We start from the raw sequence: 23,154 nt of genomic DNA, 5'->3' as shown, positions 1-23,154 counted from the left end.
GGCTAGGGACCATCTAGTTCGCTCTTTATTTCTCATACGGGTTGTTTTTCCCCAGACCCTTTTAATCTCATCCAAGGACCATTGTCCTTTGGAGGTTCTGTACTTTTGTTCGATCTTAATACAGGTTTTAGATAAGTTGAATTGTTGCTCTATGTATTCTTTCAACTGTTGGAGGATTTCATCTATCGAAACCTCAGGTGGTGCCCGCCCACCTTTAACAGTTGTAGACAATTCTTTGCTCTTATCTCCTGCTGCCATAATACTGATTTCTTTACTGGGGTCTCGAGTCGTAGGCTTTCTAGTCGATCAATAGGTCGGTGATTAATTAACTAACACACCACCGAAGTTAGACGTCTATGGGACCTCGAGCCGACTACCAACCGGAGGGTTCGCAAACCGGAGGCTTTCGGAATCGCGTAGAAGGAGAGGCGAATTTAGACTTTTGACCGAGGACTTTTATAAAGAGGAATCCCTACCTCAGTATGTAGGTCCGATGTCCAAAATTCAGTTTCTTCGCTCAGCGATCGTGTTCGTGACGCCAAAATTGTTAGATCTCTTAATTTCCAATGAAATACGTACTCCGGTTGTAGTTTTAATGTAATTTTATTCTGGCAGCAGCAACAAGTTCTTGGCTTTAAGCCAGGCCTTTGTCCTTCTGAGACCACATGGCCAAAATGGCTGTACTTATACTTGGTTCAATTTACAGAAAAGAATTTGCCTTCTTTGACCTTATTGGCTCAATTGATAATCTTTTAACCTTTAATTGGCTCGCTACCCAAAGGTCCGAAAATGTCAAGTTGATTGATGACTTAATGCAATGTGGTGTGTGTGTTTTCAAAACTGCAGCCAGGCTGCAGAGCTTGATTTCTCTATCACAAGCAGTGCTCCCAGAACACAGCTATTATAAGCTCTCGGCCATATAACTTTTGAGGCATATGCTAATTCTCACCAGTAAAATATAAATCTGTCTGGTTTCTGTCTCTTGTCTCTATAATACAACAAGTAGCTTAGATAATAATATCAAAACATTAATTTGGTCAAAACTGTGATCTGAACTGCAGTCCTTTAAACACCCAAAGATATGACTTAATTAACAGTCACGTGTAAGGTAATTTAATATTTATGTTTAGTGTCTGGTTTTAGCCTTTCTCTGTTTTTAAATGTAATGCTATTATTTCTATATATCCACTTTAGATTCCCAGCTATGATTTTTCACCTGAAGCAATGACTGCAGAGCCTATAACAATCTTGTCAATGGTTCCTCCTCTTGAGCAGGAAGTTATTCAAATAGCAATCACACACAGGGACGTAAGAGGCATGCCCCCTGGCTGGCAGTCTAAGGGATGAGCAGGTGCAGCCCAGAGCACACAAGTGAACACCGGTTGATGTAGCTGCAGCTTAGAATCATACGGCAACAAATTTTCCAAAACCTACAGGAACAGCCAAACTGTTACATCCGAAACAGCCTGCAGAAAAGGCAGGTGTAAATGGACACGGTGAAAATGTCCAGTGGAAAACAAGACGTGATAATCATTGGAGGGGGCTTGTCGGGTGAGTTTCTTTGCTCTTCCATTTCATTGTCACGCTTCTCCCCCTACATTGTCCAGCTCAAAGGATTAAGAGATGGAGTCATTCAAATGAGGACAGTTCTAGAAGCAGCTTTTGCTTTATGAATGAACTGGTATTTTGCATCAGTAATTATGCTTTAGGATAATAAATCAGAAAGCAATAGTCAGGAATGCTGTCACCTCATATTTGTAGGTGATGGGGATTTTATGGATGTGATAGAATTTATTCATAATTTCTGAAAGATGTAATTTGTTTTCCGATTTATCCAAAAAATATGAAAGCAGAAAAATGTTTTGGTTTTCTATGAACTTTAAAGTTAGTCCTTATTTAAAATGCAGACTCCATGTCGTGAGCTGTTACACAGAAGTCTAAGTCCTTATATGCTGTCTTCTTTTAAACGCAGAGCTGCAAACAATGCATGTGATATCAGAGCATGTTATCATGAAGGGGTCATTCTATGTAGTTGCTCTATTAGTCATGATGCCATTAACAATGTGTATTATCACTGAGTGTACAGACCTTCAGGCTAATCCTTCCTCTGAGCCAATTCCCCCTCTTCCCAACAAGGCAATCAGCTCTCATCATCATAGGCAGTCCCTCGGAATCGAGGAAGACTTGCTCCCACTGTTCAAACAAACAGATATTTTATTAGATCAACAGATGACTGGAAATAAACAAAGGGATATAAAACATTGGGCTGGATTTTCGGCACATTTGCAGGGTGCATTAATGACTTTTTTGGGAGCAAAACGAGGTACATAAGATTTTGCGCCTGGGTTGATCTTTCAGCAATGGGTTTGCAGCGGCACTTAAACTTATCGTCCCGTCACTGTTTTGACCATTTTGATGATGTAAATTGTTGTGCATCGCTGTGTTAGCGCCCCAGGTGGAACTTCCGAGCATATCGCCCGATTTAGCGTCCGCCTGAGAACCCGCCAACAAAAAGCAGTCAGACCCAGGGCGCACCCGCGCAACGGCGCCATCTTGAAAATGGAGGAGAAAGCCAGAGTTGTGAGTGCTTAAAAGGATTGGGAGAAGAATGCTACATTACTGCATACTTTTGATTGTGAAGTTTTATGTGAGTTTATAGTTTGTTTTAAAGGACATTTAAGGACATTTTAAAAGATATGGGGGCTATGATATTTTGGGAGCCAGTAATCCTGGCTGCTATATGTATATGGCGTCAAGCTGGAAGAAGGCTTATTGATGCTCATTTTCAATGTAATCAAAGAGGTCGCAGACGTAAGAGGAGGAGGCCTTACCTCCACGTGTTTACAGGGAACATCGCTCATTCCTCCAGCTCTGAGGCACAGTGCATTAGAAGGCTGCACTTCTGAAAAAAGATGGTCATAGAGATATGCCAGCTGATACAGGTAGACCTACAACCTACCAGTGCCAACAGGACTGCGCGGCCTGTCGAGGTGAAGGTGACTGCGGCACTTGCCTTCTTTGCCTCTGGCCCCTTTCAGGCATCAGCAGGGGACATATGTGCCATCTCGCAGCACGTGACTACTGCACTGTCTCCAGGCCAGGTCCAAGACCACCCCAACCTCTGTCGTCGAGCTACAGTACGTGGACAACGCCTGCGTCTGCACACATACAGAGGCTGAACTCCAGGACATAGTCGATGTATTTACTGAGGCATACGAAAGCATAGGCCTTACGCTAAACATCAGTAAGACAAAGGTCCTCCACCAGCCTGTCCTCGCCGCACAACACTGTCCCCCAGTCATCAAGATCCACGGCGCGGCCCTGGACAACATGGACCACTTCCCATATCTCGGGAGCCTCCTATCAACAAGAGCAGGCATCAACGATGAGATCCAACACCGCCGTCAGTGCGCCAGTGCAACCTTCGGCCGCTTAAGGAAAAGTGTGTTTGAAGACCAGGTCTTCAAAACTGCTACCAAGCTCATGGTCTACAGGGCTGTAGTAATACCCACCTTCCTGTATGGCTCAGAAACATGGACCATGTACAGTAGACATCTCAAGTCGCTGGAGAAATATCACCAACGATGTCTCCGCAAGATCCTATAAATCCCCTGAGAAGGTAGACGCACCAACATTAGCGTCTTTGACTAGGCCAACATCCCCAGCATTGAAGCACTGACCACACTTGATCAGCTCCGCTGGGCAGGCCACACAGTTCGCATGCCAGACACGAGACTCCCAAAGTAAGCGCTCTACTCGGAACTCCTTCACGGCAAACGAGCCAAATGTGGGCAGCGGAAATGTTACAAGGACACCCTCAAAGCTTCCCTGATAAAGTGTAACATTCCCACTGACACCTGGGAGTCCCTGGCCAAAGACCGCTTTAAGTGGAGGAACTGCATCCGGGAGGGCGCTGAGCACCTCAAGTCTCGTCGCCGAGAGCGTGCAGAAATCAAGCGCAGGCAGTGGAAGGAGCATGCGGCAAACCAGTCCCACCCACCCCTTCCCTCAACGACTATCTGTCTCACCTGTGACAGAGACTGTGGTTCTCATATTGGACTGTACAGCCACCTAAGAACTCATGTTAAGAGTGGAAGCAAGTCTTCCTCGATTCCGAGGGACTGCCTATGATGACTGCATTGTACGATACAGGATGGACTTCATAAATTTCCCAAGACCAGAGAGGCCCAAAATGAGAGGCAGATTTTGGACGATTTTCTGGCTTCCCAAAGGTTCAGGGTGCCCTTGACTGTACGCACATCGCCCTGCGAACACCTTTTAGGGAATCCAGAGGTTTACCGAAACCCAAAGGGATTCCACTCCATGAACATACAGATCGTCTGTGACCATACTCAGTGCATCATGGCAGTCAATGCCCAAGCATCCATGATGCTTTCATCTTGCGTGTGAGCAGTGTCTCACATATGTTCCAGCGTCAACCACAAGGCAAGAACTGGATGCTCAGGGACAAAGGTTACGGCCTCGCCACCTGGCTCATGCTCCCCCCTCCGGAACCCTCAGACCAAAGCCGGGCATCGCTACAATGACAGCCATGCAGCCACATGCAACATCGTCAAACAGACAATTGGAGTGCTCAAGCAGCGCTTACAATGCCTGAACCAGTCTGGAGGCTGCCTGCAATACTCCCCATAGCAAGTCTCTGAGTTCATTGCGGTGTGCTGCATGCTACACAACTTAGCCATCATGAGGGGACAGGAATTGCCAATGGGGATTGCAGGAGCACCTCAGGAGAGAGGGGTGGAGGAGGAGGACCAGGAGGAGGAAGACAAGGAAGAGGAGCCTGGTGAGGAATCCATGCCACCACCACCACAACCACAACAACAGGGGAGGCATCATGGAGATTTTGCGGCTGCAAAAGCCTTACGTCAGCAGCTCATAGTTGAACGCTTTGCTTGAAGAGTGAACGGCACATTTAACCATTGCCTGGCCACTCTATCGCACCATGTTGACTTTTCCCCCTCTTATTCTGCAAATGAGACACGACACAGGAATGGTTAAGGTGAACAAAATAATTTATTAAACATTGTAAACTTTGTAAACTTAATTATGAAACTTTAATAAAAGAATATAAATTAGCTGCATCCAGCAGTGTGATTATTCAACAACAACAACATTATCAACAACATAATCCAGAACATAATAATAATCCAACATAAAACATAGAATGCATCCAGCATCAATGACATAAAGCAGTAACCCCTGCCCCACTATTTTTTATCACCGGCTTTTGTCCCCCTTCCCCTTATCACCCTTCCTTACCTGCTGCTCCTAATGCAAGTGGCACCAAGATGGCGTGCAGCAACATTGCCAGAGTCTTGCTGTGTTGGGGGGAGAGACAATGGAGACGTCATCTGGGGATGCACTGGCCCAGCTCGTGGTGTGGAAGGCCCGACTTCTGACTGACAAGCCTCTTCATCGGCGTCACAAGTCACAGGTGGTTTGGGTTTGGGTGTGACAGTGGGGAACGCAGAGAGTATGGCGGGAGGGTTTATGGACTGCATCACCTGCCCAAGCTGAAGCAGAGTCAGTGCCTGTGATGCCCATATTCTGCAAGGGTTCGCGTCACACTCTCCACTGTCACTGCTGGAGGCCACCAGCCTCGTGTAGGCATTGATGGCCTCGCAGGTATCGCGGCTCGCACTGTCAATCTGTGATCCTACCTCCGTAATGGTCACAGAGAGATTCTTGATGCTCGCGGGAATCCTATCCAAGACATCAAGGAGCTGACGGCTGACCTGGGTGCTCTCCCTGGTCATTCCCACCATGTCCACTTCCACATCTGCCTGTCTGTCAGCAGACCGACTTTGCCGACTCACCCTCCGGAGAGATGGCCTGCGGGATTCAAACCCAGCACTGTGTAGCTGCACACCACTGGTCCCAGGAGCCTCTATTTCGTCAAACCCCGAGAACATCACGTCGTCCTCAGAGGAGCTGACTGCCGGTGGTGGAATAGGGGTGGATTGATGCATTGCCGCATGCTGCGCCGGAGTCGGCTCGTCGGTATCCTCCTCCTCTTCCTGCTCCTCCACACGACGGCCTGATGTGGAGGGGTCCCATGAGGGATGCTGCACCTGTGACCGGTCATCTGGAAGTAGAAAGCAACAGATAAGTGGTTAGCAGCAGGGGAGGGGGCAGGGTGACATGAGGAAGGTTGTATAGCACAGGCTCATTTAAAGGACCGCCGGTACTCCATTATATCTAAACCAGAGACACTGCAGGACATTGCCCCAACCCTAGTCCACAGACACTGCAGGACATTGCCCCGACCCTAGTCCACAGACACTGCAGGACATTGCCCCGACCCTAGTCCACAGACACTGCAGGACATTGCCCCAACCCTAGTCCACAGACACTGCAGGACATTGCCCCGACCCTAGTCCACAGACACTGCAGGACATTGCCCCAACCCTAGTCCACAGACACTGCAGGACATTGCCCCAATCTATCCCAGGGAGTGTTAATAAAGGAAGATATCAGGGCAGTTGTGAGAGACGATATTGGCTCTAATGAACAAAATGTTGAATCATTGTGGGTGGAGAATAGAGATAGTAAGGGGAAAAAGTCACTGGTGGACATAGTTTATAGGCCTCCAAATAATAACTTCACGGTGGGGCGGACAATAATCAAGGGAATAATGGAGGTATGTGAAAAAGGAACGACAGTAATCATGGGGGATTTTAACCTACATATCGATTGGTCAAATCAAATCGCACGGATTAGCCTTGAGGAGGAATTCATAGAATGCATACGGGATTGTTTCTTAGAACAGTATGTTACAGAACCTACAAGGGAGCAAGCGATCTTAGATCTGGTCCTGTGTAATGAGACAGGAATAATAAACGATCTCCGAGTAAAAGATCCTCTTGGAATGAGTGATCAAGGTATGGTTGAATTTGTAATACAGATTGAGGGTGTGGAAGTTGATACATCCTTACTATACAGTATAAATGCACACGAGACCCATGCTTGAGAGAAGGTTAGTCTGTGACCTGTTCTTTATTCCTCAGCACTCAAGTGAAGGAAGTGGGTGGAGCTTCCCCTTTTATATCTGAAGGTCTAGGTTAGGAGTGTCTCCCACAAGTTCACCACCTAGTGGTCAGTGTTCTCACAGTGTACAACTTAGGTCAGATTATACATGGGTTACAATGCTGGTTGAATACATGACATCACCTCCCCCCCCAATTGGGATCACAGGTTGAGTCTCTCTGGTGGTTTACGCTCCCTTGTAGAGCGCCTGAGTTGGGACTCCGGTTGTTGGGCGCTGGCCTGAGTGTCTTCTGTTTGCGGTGCCTCAGGCCTGTCCAGACTGCCCACAGTGACTGGGCTCTCCTCCCTTTGGTTCCTGTGTTCGGTCACTTGTGATGGAGTGAACTCTACATCGTGTTCTTCCTCTGCTTCTTCTATGGGGCTGCTGAACCTCCTTTTTGTTTGATCCACATGTTTGCGGCAGATTTGTCCATTGGTAAGTTTATCTACCAGAATCCTATTTCCTTCTTTGGCAACCACAGTGCCTGCGAGCCATTTGGGCCCTGCGGTGTAGTTGAGGACAAAAACAGGGTCATTTACATCAATACATCGCGCCCTCGCATTCCTGTCATGGTAGTCATATTGTGACTGGCGCCTGTTCTCGACAATTTCTTTCATGGTGGAGTGTATAAGGGATAACTGGGTTTTGAGCGTCCTTTTCATTAGCAGCTCTGCAGGTGGAACCCCTGTGAGCGAGTGAGGTCGGGATCTGTAGGCCAACAGGAGACGTGATAAGCGGCATTGTCGGGAAACCCCTTGGATTCTGAGCATCCTCTGTTTGATTATCTGCACTGCTCGTTCTGCCTGGCCGTTTGAGGCCGGCTTGAACAGTGCCGTTCTAACATGGTTAATTCCATTGCCTGCCATGAAGTCCTGGAATTCAGTGCTTGTGAAGCACGGGCCATTGTCGCTGACCAAGATGTCTGGTAGACCGTGGGCGGCGAACATTGCCCGTAGACTTTCTACCGTGGCAGAGGATGTGCTTGAATTTAAAATGTCACACTCGATCCGTTTGGAGTAGGCGTCTACTACAACCAAAAACATTTTTCCCATGAAAGGACCTGCGTAGTCCACATGGATGCGTGACCGAGGCTTGGCGGGCCATAGCCAGGGGCAAAGGGGGGCTTCCCTGGGCGCATTGCCCAGCTGGGCACACGTATTGCACCTGCGAACACAAAGTTCCAGATTTGCATCTATCCCTGGCCACCAAACGTGTGACCTGGCAATTGCCTTCATCGTGACAATGCCCGGGTGCTCATTGTGGAGTTCTCTGATGAACACCTCTCTGCCCATCTGGGGCATGACTATGCGGTTTCCCTACAGTAGGCAATCGGCCTGAATCGAGAGTTTATCCTTGCGCCTGTGAAATGGTTTAAATTTCTCAGGGCATGCCCTGTACGTGGCTGCTCAGTCCCCATTCAGGACACATTTCTTGACTAGAGACAATAGCGGATCTCTATTTGTCCAGACTTTAATCTGACGGGTTGTCACGGGTGAGCCTTCGCTTCCGAAAGCTTCAACAACCATGACCATCTCAGCAGCATGCTCAGTAGCCCCCTCAGTGGTGGCTCGTGGGAGCCTGCTGAGTGCATCGGCGCAGTTTTCGGTGCCCGGTCTGTACCGAATTGTGTAGTCATAGGCGGCTAACGTGAGTGCCCACCTCTGTATGCGGGCCGATGCGTTTGCATTTATGGCCTTGTTGTCGGCCAAAAGGAACGTTAGGTGTTTGTGATCTGTCTCCAGCTCAAATTTCCTGCCCAACAGGTACTGGTGCATTTTCTTTACTGCATATACACATGCGAGCGCCTCCTTTTCTACCATCCCGTAGCCCCTTTCTGCCTGGGACAGATTCTGGAGGCATAAGCTACTGGCTGTAACTGATGCTTGGCATTGACATGCTGCAACACACACCTGACACCATAGGACGACGCATCGCATGTTAACACAAGTTTCTTACATGGGTCATATAGCGTTAACAGATTGTTGGAACATAACAAATTGCGGCTCTATTAAAAGCCCTTTCCTGGCTGTCCCCCCAGACCCATTCACGACCTTTGCATAGGAGCACGTGTAGCGGCTCTAGCAGCGTGCTCAATTTGGGAAGAAAGTCACCAAAATAGTTCAGGAGCCCCAGGAATGAACGCAGCTCCGTCGTGTTACGGGGTCTGGGTGCTCTCTGGATCGCTTCCGTCTTTGACGCAGATCAAGGGCTGATCCCGTCTGCTGCTACCCTCATCCCCAGGAATTCTACCTCTGGAGCTAGGAAGATGCACTTCGCCTTTTTCAGTCGCAGCCCTACCCGGTCCAGTCTGCGTAGCACCTCCTCCAGGTTGTGGAGGTGTTATTCAGTAGCGTAACCCGTAATGAGGATATCGTCCTGAAAAACCACCGTCCCTGGAATCGACTTGAGGAGGCTTTCCATATTTCGTTGGAAGATCGCGGCGGCCGAGCGAATCCCGAACGGACATCTGTTGTACTCAAACAACCCCTTGTGTGTCATGATGGTGGTCAGCTTCTTCGATTCACGCGCCAGCTCCTGGGTCATGTAAGCTGAGGTCAGGTCCAATTTTGAAAAAAGTTTGCCACCGGATAGCGTCGCAAAGAGGTCCTCCGCTCTCGGTAGCGGGTACTGGTCTTGGAGTGACACCCGATTGATAGTGGCCTTGTAATCGCCACATATCCTGACCGACCCATCCGCCTTGAGCACTGGCACAATCGGGCTCGCCCAGCCACTGAATTCGACTGGCGAGATGATGCCTTCCCTCAGCAAGTGGTCCAATTCGCCTTCTATCTTTTCCCGCATCACGTACGGCACCACTCTGGCCTTGTGGTGTACGGGCCTGGCGTCCGGGTTTATGTGAATCACTACCTTGGCCCCCATGAAAGTGCCAATGCCGGGTTGAAATAATGAGTCAAATTTGTCCAGGATCTGTGAGCATGATACTCGCTCCACAGAGGAAATTGCATTGACATCGCCCCTTTTCCAGTTCATGACAGCAAGCCAACTCCTCCCCAGTAGTGCGGGACCGTCCTCTGGGACAATCCAGAGTGGCAATCTGTTCCCCGAATCTTTGTGGGTCACGACTACCGTGGCACTGCCTAGCACCGGAATGATTTGCTTTGTGTAAGTCCGTTGCTGTGCGTCAATCGGCGATAATTTTAGCCTCCTAGCCTTGGACGCCCACAACTTTTTGAACTGTTTGATACCCATCAGGGACTGGCTGGCCCCTGTGTCTAGTTCCATTGATACTGGGATGCCATTGAGGAGCACTTTCATCATTATCGGTGGCATCCTGGTGTATGAACTGTATACGTGCTCCATATGAACTCGCTGAACTTCAGCTTCCAGCGATTTCCCCCAGCGTTCATTTCTGCAATTTCTGCAGGTATTTTGCTCACCTCTGCAAACTCCGGCTGAGTGTGTGCCTCCACACCTCCAGCATGAGCTGTTGTTTGAAACAAAAGGTCCCTTGCCAGTCGATCATCCCTGACTGCCCCTGTTATTGCCCTTGAGTGCGCCATTAACAGGTGTTGATGGCCCCATTACTGGCGGCATTGTCCCTTGCAATGGCGTGAATTACCGTTCAGCTTGCCATTGTCTCTGTCGAACTTCCCCTCTGGGTTCGACTACATGTTGGGGCATGCCCGACTGCCCTTTTCTGCCTGGAGAACTGTGTGCTGCTTTAACAATGTTGAATCTCTGTCCCAACCATTCCTTAACACAGTATCTCTCGTCTGTTCTGCTAGTGGCCATGCTCGCGTGGTTTAAATCCCAGTTTCTTGTTGCCATTGATACGTCCTTACTATACAGTATAAATGCACACGAGGCCCATGCTTGAGAGAAAGTCAGTCTGTGCTTTATTCCTTAGCACTCAAGTGAAGGAAGTGGATGGAGCTTCCCCTTTTATATCTGAAGGTCTAGGTTAGGAGTGTCTCTCACAAGTTCACTACCTAGTGGTCAGTGTTCTCACAGTGTACAACTTAGGTCATATTATACATGGGTTACAATGCTAGTTGAATACATGACAAAAGTAGTGTCTCAAACGAGTGTACTATGCTTAAACAAAGGGGACTACAGTGGGATGAGGGCAGAGTTGGCTAAAGTAGACTGGAAACACAGACTAAAGGGTGGCACAATTGTTCCTAATTTTTATGTTCTTATGTGTGCAGGACATTGCCCTAGAGGCACTGCATCTCGCTTTCCCTGAAACCTCTTCACCTCCCCATCTCTCCTTTTTAAGATGCTGCTTAAAACCTACATCTTTAACCGAGTGCTTGGTCACCTGTCCAAATGTCTTCTTCTTTGACTCTTGTCAATTTTTGTCTGATTACACTCCTGTGAAGCGCCTAGGAGCATTACACTACATTAAAGATGCTGTTGTTTTGTTGTTGACTGCCTTGACACATTAAGAGTGCTTATATCTGGAGCTCAAAATGTTGCGATTTCATCAGAAATGCGAAAAGAAGGCATTACTAAAGATTATGCTCATGTCATGATCATCCGGCAACAGATATAGCTACTACAGTCGGAATGTTTCCTTGCAGTAAATGTGGCAGTATGGACATGCAGAGGAGCATGTTTCGGTGTCTGAGCCTGGCTCACAACCCTACAGCAGTATTCCCTTTAAAAAAATTGGCCGCTGAAATTACAAAATATGTACAAAATATATTTGATCATATTTTACATTTTTGTTAACTTCTTCACTTACATTTTACCAGATGACAACACTCGCATTAGACAAGGCAAAAGTAAATTGTGTAGAATTACTTTTTGACAGTTTTAATTATAATTGAGCTGCTGTAACAGGATATTGTGTCCTTAAAATGAGTCAAATTAAGCAAGTTGTACGATGTATGAGCCCAGTAACAGCAGCTGGTGTTCTGAAATCATTCCTGTTTATTTGTTTATAGCCCTCTTGCTGAGGCGTGTAATTTCCTGCCCTGCTGCTGTGTATTGATTTACACCTCGATTGCTTGAAGAAATCATTTTAGAAACCTTTATTGTACTGTCAGTGGATCGGAAGTGAGTGGGAGGCAGGCACTGTACTGAATGCAGATGGATGGCTTTGAATTGATTTATATCAGCGAGAAATCATTAGACTTTAAGGTTTACTGGTTGTGGACGTGAAAAGTTCCTGCAGTGCAGACAGATTTATTTTGTAATTTTTGGAACTGAATTTGCTGGAGTTTTGAAAGAGAAACATTTTAACATGCAGCTTTTAAAAAGGAGGGAGGGTTAGCAGGACCAGCGGGTGAAGCCTCAGCGCGATAGCAAATGCACACTCATTTCTTCATCTCAACCATGCATCCAGGCTGTCCCATTTTAATCATAATGTCTCAAAATTAACCAATCAAAGCTACCGACGACCAGCTTCCATCAGCTCGCTTCCACAGTGTACACTTCCCAGATGATGTCCATTGACCAGTTGTCCCAGTCAGTTTTCACAAACATTTCTTCCTAAGTGGTCCTAGGTTTGCTATAAAGAAAGAAGAAAGAAAGACTTGCATTTATATAGTGCCTTTCACAGCCACTGGACATCTCAAAGCGCTTTACAGCCAATGAAGTACTTTTGGAGTGTAGTCACTGTTGTAATGTGGGAAATGCAGCAGCCAACTTGCGCACGGCAAACTCGCACAAACAGCAATGTGATAATGACCAGATAATCTGTTTTTGTTATGTTGATTGAGGGATATATATTGGCTAGGACACCGGAGATACCTCCTCTGCTCTTCTTTGAAATAGTGTCGTGGGATCTTTTACGTCCACCTGAGAGAGCAGACACGGGAAGCCAAAATTCAGCTCCCGAATAAGGCCCGTTACTGCCCATTTGCGGCGGCCATGCGGCAGAGTTGAGCAGCCACCGATTTCTGGTTGAATGGCCGCCGCTAGCAAAATTCAGCACGGGGGGTTTCTGGCAGTTCACACTTCCGCCCCATCACTGCCGAGTGCGTCATCAGTGCGCGCACTGCCGACACACCCCACTTCCCGCGAAATTTAGCCATAAAAATCTTATTGTCACTGAGCAATGCCGCCAACAGCTTTCTCTGTCGGTGCACCTTTGATTCCTTCCGTAAACCCCGGCCATTAAAGGCAAGGGCCCAATGCCATGGCCACCATTTTATTTTTTTTGCCGGCCGACTTCCATGTCAGCCAGACTATTGTGTCCCCTGGTTCAGCTGCTCCACCAATAGGCAACCCGGCACCCACTTTTGGGTGGCAGGCCGCTGGCCCGGCCGAAACCCTCCCTGGTGGTCCAGTGTCCGATCGCGACTGATGGCCGATTCTCTCCCCTTTAACGGAGGCGAGATACGTAGTGACGCAGACACGCAATGATGCGCTGAGTGACAGCGGCGGAGAATCCATCCTGCCTCCACTTCCACCCCTCACCAGCACTTAATGCCACACTTCCGCCCCCTTTATGATGGATTTCCTGGCCAATTCAAAAAAAATAGACAAAGAGCTGTATTTCGCGAAAGAGGGAGCGCTTCCGAAATGACGGTAAAAACTCTTAAAAAAACAGTCGGTGTGCCAGCTTTCTGGCAAGACTGAATTTCAGCCCCAGGGTCTCAGTTTAACATCTCATCCAAAAGATGGCACCTCCAACAGCACAGCACTCTCTCAGTACTGCACTGGAGCGTTAGCCTAAATTTAAGTGCTCAGGTCTCTAGAGTGGGACTCAAACTCACAACCTTCTGACTCAGAGGCAAGTGTGCTACCAACTGAGCCACAGCTGACACCACAATCGCAAATGCCCTGAGCCTGATTTTAAGTGTGCCCATCGTCAGTTGATCAGCAGCATTTTATTTTGTTGCGGTTATATCAATATCATGCAGAATAGCTGATGGAATCTGATGAATTAACATGGAATTACTTTCAATGCAAAATTGTTTGTATTTGATGCAACTTCATTTTCTGGTCTAGGTCCAGGCTTGTCTTTGACATACAGGCCCTTCTGGTTCTTATCTAACCCTATTGTCTTTATACTTTAGGTCTGTCAGCTGCCAAGCTACTGATGGAGGGAGGCCTGAAAGTGATGGTTTTGGAGGCGAGAGATCGTGTTGGAGGAAGAACATACACTGTTCAAGTAAGTAATGAAAATGACTCCGACTTCTACATTCTAGGAGTTGCATAGGTTCCAAAAATGCCAATTTGAGAATTGGGTTATCAACAGGATTTGAAAGGATCTAGGACACGTTCTGTGGAGGAACAGGTTATGTGCGAAGGATGTTTGGTCAACACACGTGATCCATGAGGCATACTCTATGTTTCTATGTTTTACTCATGACACATGCTCCACAAGGAGTGCTGAAAACTCTGACATGCTTATACAAAGTTGAGGTTGGACCTGGAGGGAAATTTTTATTCCAGCACCTATGAGTGCAGTCATTTGCATGAATGAAGTATAGTGCAACTTGTTTGCCCAGGTTGTCACCAGGTTGCAGGCAGTAATGAGCTTTATCTTTAACCATATTTAAAAGTTATACATAGGCCCTGAATCTGCGGTCGGAGGCTTCTGCGGGGAAATGCCTCCGATCCACAAATAAAATGGCCACGTACCTGGTGGTCCGGGAGGTGCGGAGATTCGCAGTCCAGGGCCTCTCCGGGTACTCTCCGCGAAAAACCGGAACTTGCGCGGTCTTTGCGGGCACGTGCGCACGTCGTATGCACACGTAGGGGCCGCAAAATAGGGCCCAATATTTGAGTCCCCTAGTGACTCAATGCAACTGATAATGTGATCAGTGACTCTTGAAGTATTTGTATGCCAAAGCCTCACATTATAGTTCACAGAAGCTTATTCAGCACCCAATGCTCTTTGTGCCTTATAAAGTGAGCTAACCATGAGCCTGTGTGCAAAAGGATCATGAATGCACTATTTGCATTGTAAGTGATCCCCATAATGCAGCAGAATCCACCTGTTGCAAACCTGCTGCAAGGAGGAGCCACTGGGTCATTTAGAAAAACAATTCTGGGTGGTCCAAGCCTTCCATTGGGGCCGACCCAGCTTACCTCGCCCTGAAGACCTTGCCCTAAAAAGGCCAATGTATTGTTGGTGCCATTGTCTTTCCTCTCTCTCTAAAACGGAATGGTTCATTTAATTACTTGAAATCCTGCCCCCATGACCTCAGAACTCTCCCAGCATTCTATCCTCAATGTGCTGCAGTCACCTCAATGCTCATGTGCTCTGGAGCTCTCTCCCACAATTTATATCTTGTCATCTCCCTTCCTGCTTTCCAAGTAAACCTCGTTACCTAAACTCTTCCTAATTTCCCTTTCTCCCTCCTGCTAAGACTCACTATATTATTTCCTCGTCAATGTAAAGTACTCACCCCCTCACCACCACCCCGCCCCACCCCCCATACATAAGGAGAGCAACAGGAATGGAACTTATTGTTGTTGTATTAGCGGTTCACTACTGAGGTGCAGGTGGCAGAATTAGCTTCGGTGTCATTGAGCTGGAAAAAAATCCCTACTCCCGATCGCCATCACGTGATTCCAGCTGGAAAGCGTGCATGTCTGAACATCATGCAAGCACAGAATTTGTCTTGCCTGTGATGCCCACACTGTTGAATAGCCTGTCAAAAACCATTGCCAAGGCAATAAATCAATAAGCAAAATGATACCATGTATTGCTGTAATTATTTCTTATAGGGTCCAGAGTTCCAGTATGTTGACTTAGGAGGAGCATATGTTGGACCCACTCAAAATCGGATTTTGCGATTAGCAAAGGAGCTGGGGATAAATACATATCAAGTAAATGAAAAAGAACAACTGATTCACTTTGTGAAGGTAAATTATTCAACTTCATACTTAATTTTATAAACAGGATGATGCTTAAAGGTAGGAATGTAGTTCTGGAGAATGAAGTTGTTTTGAAACATTTCTGTCACTGATGCTACTACATACGAATATTAGGTATAGCAAATTGTGAACATTAGGTATAACAGATTGTGAACATTGGGGATAATAGAGTGTGAACATTGGGTATAACAGGTTGTGAACATTGGGTATAACAGATTGTGAACATTGGGTATAACAGGTTGTGAACATTGGGTATAACAGATTGTGCACATTGGGTATAATAGAGTGTGAACATTGGGTATAACAGGTTGTGCACATTGGGTATAATAGAGTGTGAACATTGGGTATAACAGGTTGTGAATATTGGGGATAATAGAGTGTGAACATTGGGTATAACAGATTGTGAACATTGGGTATAACAGGTTGTGAACATTGGATATAACAGATTGTGCACACTGGGTATAATAGAGTGTGAACATTGGGTATAACAGATTGTGGACATTGGGGATAATAGAGTGTGGACATTGGGTATAACAGGTTGTGAACATTGGGTATAACAGGTTGTGAACATTGGGTATAACAGGTTGTGAACATTGGGTATAACAGATTGTGAACATTGGGTATAACAGATTGTGAACATTGGGTATAACAGATTGTGCACATTGGGTATAATAGAGTGTGAACATTGGGTATAACAGATTGTGAACATTGGGTATAACAGATTGTGCACATTGGGTATAATAGAGTGTGAACATTGGGTATAACAGATTGTGGACATTGGGGATAATAGAGTGTGAACATTGGGTATAACAGGTTGTGAACATTGGGTATAACAGATTGTGAACATTGGGTATAACAGATTGTGGGCATTGGGTATAACAGATTGTGAACATTGGGTATAACAGATTGTGAACATTGGGTATAACAGATTGTGGGCATTGGGTATAACAGGTTGTGGACATTGGGTATAACAGATTGTGGGCATTGGGTATAACAGGTTGTGGACATTGGGTATAATAGAGGGTGGACATTGGGTATAACAGATTGTGAACATTGGGTATAACAGATTGTGAACATTGGGTATAACAGGTTGTGAACATTGGGTATAACAGATTGTGCACATTGGGTATAATAGAGTGTGAACATTGGGTATAACAGATTGTGGACATTGGGGATAATAGAGTGTGAACATTGGGTATAACAGGTTGTGAACATTGGGTATAACAGATTGTGAACATTGGGTATAACAGATTGTGGGCATTGGGTATAACAGATTGTGAACATTGGGTATAACAGATTGTGAACATTGGGTATAACAGATTGTGGGCATTGGGTATAACAGGTTGTGGACATTGGGTATAACAGATTGTGGGCATTGGGTATAACAGGTTGTGGACATTGGGTATAATAGAGGGTGGACATTGGGTATAACAGATTGTGAACATTGGGTATAACAGATTGTGAACATTGGGTATAACAGATTGTGGGCATTGGGTATAACAGATTGTGGGCATTGGGTATAACAGATTGTGGGCATTGGGTATAACAGATTGTGAACATTCGGTATAACAGGTTGTGGGCATTGGGTATAATAGAGGGTGGACATTGGGTATAACAGATTGTGAACATTCGGTATAACAGGTTGTGGGCATTGGGTATAACAGGTTGTGGACATTGGGTATAATAGAGGGTGGACATTGGGTATAACAGATTGTGAACATTGGGTATAACAGGTTGTGACATTGGGTATAACAGATTGTGGGCATTGGGTATAACAGATTGTGGGCATTGGGTATAACAGGTTGTGCACATTGGGTATAACAGATTGTGGACATTGGGTATAATAGAGGGTGGACATTGGGTATAACAGATTGTGAACATTGGGTATAACAGGTTGTGGCCTTTGCCAGGATGTCCTTGCAATATCCTAAAATGCTCCTCCATCCTGCCTCAGCGGAATAACTTCAATTGAACTAAGGTGACATTTCTTAGTTGCGTGTGACGTTGCAATAATTTTCAGCCTTGCTGGCCCACAAGTCGCTGATGGTGTTTAAAACTTTTAACTAACTTAAACCATTTCCATAGAAGTATCTTCCGATATCCCACCGTAACCTCAGGGAGATTGGCAGAAATCCCAGAGAAATGGCATAAATGAACAGTTCACACCATTTTTCTGGGGTTTCCACCAAGGTCACGGTGGCAGAACGGGTTTGGAGTAGATGGTCAAAGGGGACTGGCTTGTGCTTCTTTAATGCAGTCAACAGAGTTTCATTATATCAAATGCAACAGTAAAGTATTTTGCAGCCCAGAGCTCCTGGTCACTCAAACCTGCCTGCTACAGCGGAAAAGGTTTTTCCACAGATTTCGTGTGAGTTGGTATTGAGGCACTCTTCGGAGTCGTGGAAGATGGGAACTGAACATCAGATTAAGCAATCCCGAAGTGCCATTATTGACAGCTATATAAATATTGACAGCCTAGAATGTCCTTGTTCAACAGCATGTGAATCCGAACTAGAGAGGCAGAAGAAATGAAAAGGCATAATGAATTAAAAAGCAGTAAAAAAAATTGGGACATTTTTTTGTGGATTTGGGAATTTTTTGCTAAATTTCCTACCCCTCCTTGACACTGTTAAAGTATTTATGTCAATCTTATTTCTAAGTGTGCTATCCACAAATTTCTGAAATGTAAATAAAACGGCAAAAGTCTAGCTTTACAAAATAGTCCATTTTACCACTTCTGTGCCTTATAATGTGACATTATTTCTAATGGTTAATAATGAATTCACAAAGGTAAACAAAGTATTGGCATTCAAACTACGATCCCACTGCCAGCCCTGCCTCATCCTACCCTTGTTCAGTGCTGGACTTGTCAAAAGGTGACAATCTTATTTTAACTTTACAGAAAAGACAACATTTTAATCTTTATATTAAACAATGTCAATGGGCCATTGTTAAAGTGCTAACAGTTATCAGTCTGTTAAACCCATATGGAAATTTTCTTGCATTGTACTTTGTATCTGTTTTTAGTTTTGTTCATTTTAGCTATAGATAAACTGTCTTTTCTCCCTCTTTTGATGTAAATGGCAGTATGTTTCTATCACTGTTTTCCAGAGACGGATTGCTCTTTCTGGCTTGTATTTTGCTTTTGTTACTATTGATACACCATTAAAGTAAAGACCCTGAAGCTAGGCTTTCATCTTTAATACATCAGTTTTGATGTACTGATCTGAGGCAATAAACTTTAGGTCTTACTCGCTGGAAGAGTCTGGGTTAAATCCATCATTGTACTTACTGGCCTAGAAATTCATCTCAGGCAGTGGTGTGAAACGGGCAGTGTCGGTGTGGCATAGCGCCTAATATTCAGCTCTACTGCAGTCATTGGAACCGAATATCAGATGCTGCGTATCGCGGCCGATCCGATTCCGTTCGGTTTGTGCCACCACCCGAGACTATTTCTAGGCCATTGTCTCTTATAGGATATGTCCTTGAGTTAGACCTGCCCCAAATACATGCAGGCTTGAGTTTATATCAGGACACAAGAGATGATCATATTGCACCAGCTGATCTCACACATGTAACTTATCAATGCTATGGATACCTTCAGTGTTAACATAGAAACATAGAAAATAGGTGCAGGAATAGGCCATTCGGCCCTTCGAGCCTGCCCCGCCATTCAATGAGTTCATGGCTGAACATGCAACTTCAGTACCCCATTCCTGCTTTCTCGCTATACCCCTTGATCCCCCTAGTAATAAGGACTACATCTAACACCTTTTTGAATATATTTAGTGAATTGGCCTCAACAACTTTCTGTGGTAGAGAATCCCACAGGTTCACCACTCTCTGGGTGAAGAAGTTTCTCCTCATCTCGGTCCTAAATGGCTTACCCCTTATCCTTAGACTGTGACCCCTTGTTTTGGACTTCCCCAACATTGGGAACATTCTTCCTGCATCTAACCTGTCTAAACCCGTCAGAATTTTAAACGTTTCTATGAGATCCCCTCTCATTCTTCTGAACTCCGGTGAATACAAGCCCAGTTGATCCAGTCTTTCTTGATATGTCAGTCCTGCCATCCAGGGAATCAGTCTGGTGAACCTTCGCTGCACTCCCTCAATAGCAAGAATGTCCTTCCACAAGTTAGGAGAGCAAAACTGTACACAATACTCCAGGTGTGGCCTCACCAAGGCCCTGTACAATTGTAGTAACACCTCCCTGCCCCTGTACTCAAATCCCCTCGCTATGAAGACCAACATGCCATTTACTTTCGTAACCGCCTGCTGTACCTGCATGCCAACCTTCAATGACTGATGTACCATGACACCCAGGTCTCGTTGCACCTCCCCTTTTCCTAATCTGTCACCATTCAGATAATAGTCTGTCTCTCTGTTTTTACCACCAAAGTGGATAACCTCACATTTATCCACATTATACTTCATCTGCCATGCATTTGCCAACTCACCTAGCCTATCCAAGTCACTCTGCAGCCTCATAGTATCCTCCTCGCAGCTCATACTGCCACCGAACTTAGTGTCATCCGCAAATTTGGAGATACTACATTTAATCCCCTCGTCTAAATCATTAATGTACAATGTAAACAGCTGGGGCCCCAGCACAGAACCTTGCGGTACCCCACTAGTCACTGCCTGCCATTCTGAAAAGTACCCATTTACTCCTACTCTTTGCTTCCTGTCTGCCAACCAGTTCTCAATCCACGTCAGCACACTACCCCCAATCCCATGTGCTTTAGCTTTGCACATTAATCTCTTGTGTGGGACCTTGTCGAAAGCCTTCTGAAAGTCCAAATACACCACATCAACTGGTTCTCCCTTGTCCACTCTACTGGAAACATCCTCAAAAAATTCCAGAAGATTTGTCAAGCATGATTTCCCTTTCACAAATCCATGCTGACTTGGACCTATCATGTCACCTCTTTCCAAATGTGCTGCTATGACATCCTTAATAATTGATTCCATCATTTTACCCACTACTGATGTCAGGCTGACCGGTCTATAATTCCCTGTTTTCTCTCTCCCTCCTTTTTTAAAAAGTGGGGTTACATTGGCTACCCTCCACTCCATAGGAACTGATCCAGAGTCTATGGAATGTTGGAAAATGACTGGCAATTCATCCGCTATTTCCAAGGCCACCTCCTTAAGTACTCTGGGATGCAGACCATCAGGCCCTGGGGATTTATCGGTCTTCAATCCCATCAATTTCCCCAACACAATTTCCCGACTAATAAGGATTTCCCTCAGTTCCTCTTTCTTACTAGACCCTCTGACCCCTTTTATATTCAGAAGGTTGTTTGTGTCCTCCTTAGTGAATACCAAACCAAAGTACTTGTTCAATTGTTCTGCCATTTATTTGTTCCCCGTTATGACTTCCCCTGATTCTGACTGCAGGGGACCTACGTTTGTCTTTACTAACCCTTTTCTCTTTACATATCTATAGAAGCTTTTGCAGCCCATCTTAATGTTCCCTGCAAGCTTCCTCTCGTACTCTATTTTCCCTGCCCTAATCAAACCCTTTGTTCTCCTCTGCTGAGTTCTAAATTTCTCCCAGTCCCCAGGTTCACTGCTATTTCTGGCCAATTTGTATGCCACTTCCTTGGCTTTAATACTAGCCCTGATTTCACTTGATAGCCACGGTTGAGCCATCTTCCCTTTTTTATTTTTACGCCAGACAGGAATGTACAATTGTTGTAGTTCATCCATGCGGTCTCTAAATGTCTGCCATTGCCCATCCACTGTCAAGCCCTTAAGTATCATTCGCCAATCTATCCTAGTCAATTCACGCCTCATACCTTCAAAGTTACCCTTCTTTACGTTCTGGACCATGGTCTCTGAATTAACTGTTTCATTCTCCATCTTAATGTAGAATTCCACCATATTATGATCACTCTTCCCCAAGGAGCCTCGCACAACGAGATTGCTATTTAATCCTCTCTCATTACACAACACCCAGTCTAAGATGGCCTCCCCCCAGTTGGTTCCTCGACATATTGGTCTAGAAAACCATCTCTTATGCACTCCAGGAAATCCTCCTCCACTGTATTGCTTCCAGTTTGGTTAGCCCAATCTATATGCATTTTAAAGTCACCCATGATAACTGCTGCACCTTTATTGCATGCACCCCTAATTTCCTGTTTGATGCCCTTCCCAACATCACTACTACTGTTTGGAGGTATGTACACAACTCCCAATAACGTTTTTTGCCCTTTGGTGTTCTGCAGCTCTACCCATATTGATTCCACATCATCCAAGCTAATGTCCTTCCTAACTATTGCATTAATCTTCTCTTTAACCAGCAATGCTACCACATCTCCTTTTCCTTTTATTCTATCTTTCCTGAATGTTGAATACCCCTGGATGTTGAGTTCCCAGCCCTGATCATCCTGGAGCTACGTCTCTGTAATCCCAATCACATCATATCTGTTAACATCTATTTGCACAGTTAATTCATCCACCTTATTACAGATACTCCTTGCATTAAGACACAAAGCCTTCAGGCTTGTTTTTTTAACACCCTTTGTCCTTTTAGAATTATGATGTAGTGTGGCCCTTTTTGTTTCATGCCTTTGTTTACTCGGCCTTCCGCTATTGCTTTTTACCTTTCTACCATCTGTTTCTGACTCCATATTACTTCGCCCTATCTCGCTTCATAGGTTCCCATCCCCCTGCCATATTAGTTTAAACACTCCCAAACTGCATTAGCAAATGTTACACCCAGGACATCAGTTCCAGTCCTGCCCAAGTGCAGACCGCCCCTTTGTATAAGTCCCACTTCCCCCAGAGCTGGTTTCAATGTCCCAGGAATTTGAAACCCTCCCTCTTGCACCACTGCTCAAGCCACGTATTTGTTCTAACTATCCTGCTCCCTCTACTCTGAATAGCATGTGGCACTGGTAGCAATCCAGAGATTACTACCTTTGAGGTCCTACTTTTTAGTTTCACTCCTAGCTCCCTAAATTCAGCTTGTAGGACCTCTTCCCGCTTCTTGCCTATTACTTTGGTACCTACATGTACCATGGCAACTGGCTGTTCACCCTCACTCTCTAGAATGCTCTGCAGCCACTCTGAGACATCCTTGACCCTTGCACCAGGGAGGCAACATACCATCCTGGAGTCTCGATTGCGGTCGCAGAAACTCCTATCTATTCCCCTTACAATAGAGTCCCCTATCACTATAGCTCATCCACTCTTTTTCCCGCCCTTCTGTCCTGCAGAGCCACCCATGGTGCCATGAATCTGGCTGCTGGTGCCTTCCCCTGGTAAGTCATCTCCCCAATAGTATCCAAAACGGTATA

At 45.7% G+C, this 23,154-nt stretch overlaps 1 protein-coding gene across 1 annotated transcript in view; it reads left to right on the top strand.

Moving 5' to 3' along the window:
* Positions 1-1,469: 1,469 nt before the first annotated feature.
* The window catches only part of LOC139266134 (amine oxidase [flavin-containing]-like), an 89,124-nt gene continuing 67,439 nt past the window's right edge, over positions 1,470-23,154 (top strand). The window contains exons 1-3 of the mRNA XM_070883980.1: positions 1,470-1,551; positions 14,038-14,132; positions 15,698-15,835. Coding sequence (XP_070740081.1) covers positions 1,488-1,551; positions 14,038-14,132; positions 15,698-15,835 — 297 coding nt within the window. The 5' untranslated portion in view covers positions 1,470-1,487. The remainder of the gene's footprint in view (positions 1,552-14,037; positions 14,133-15,697; positions 15,836-23,154) is intronic.

This window comes from Pristiophorus japonicus, chromosome 6 (assembly GCF_044704955.1).
Source record: "Pristiophorus japonicus isolate sPriJap1 chromosome 6, sPriJap1.hap1, whole genome shotgun sequence".
Taxonomy (NCBI): Eukaryota; Metazoa; Chordata; class Chondrichthyes; family Pristiophoridae; genus Pristiophorus; species Pristiophorus japonicus.
The sequence above is the reverse complement of the archived record's forward strand: the minus strand, read 5'-3'. Positions and strand labels throughout refer to the sequence as shown.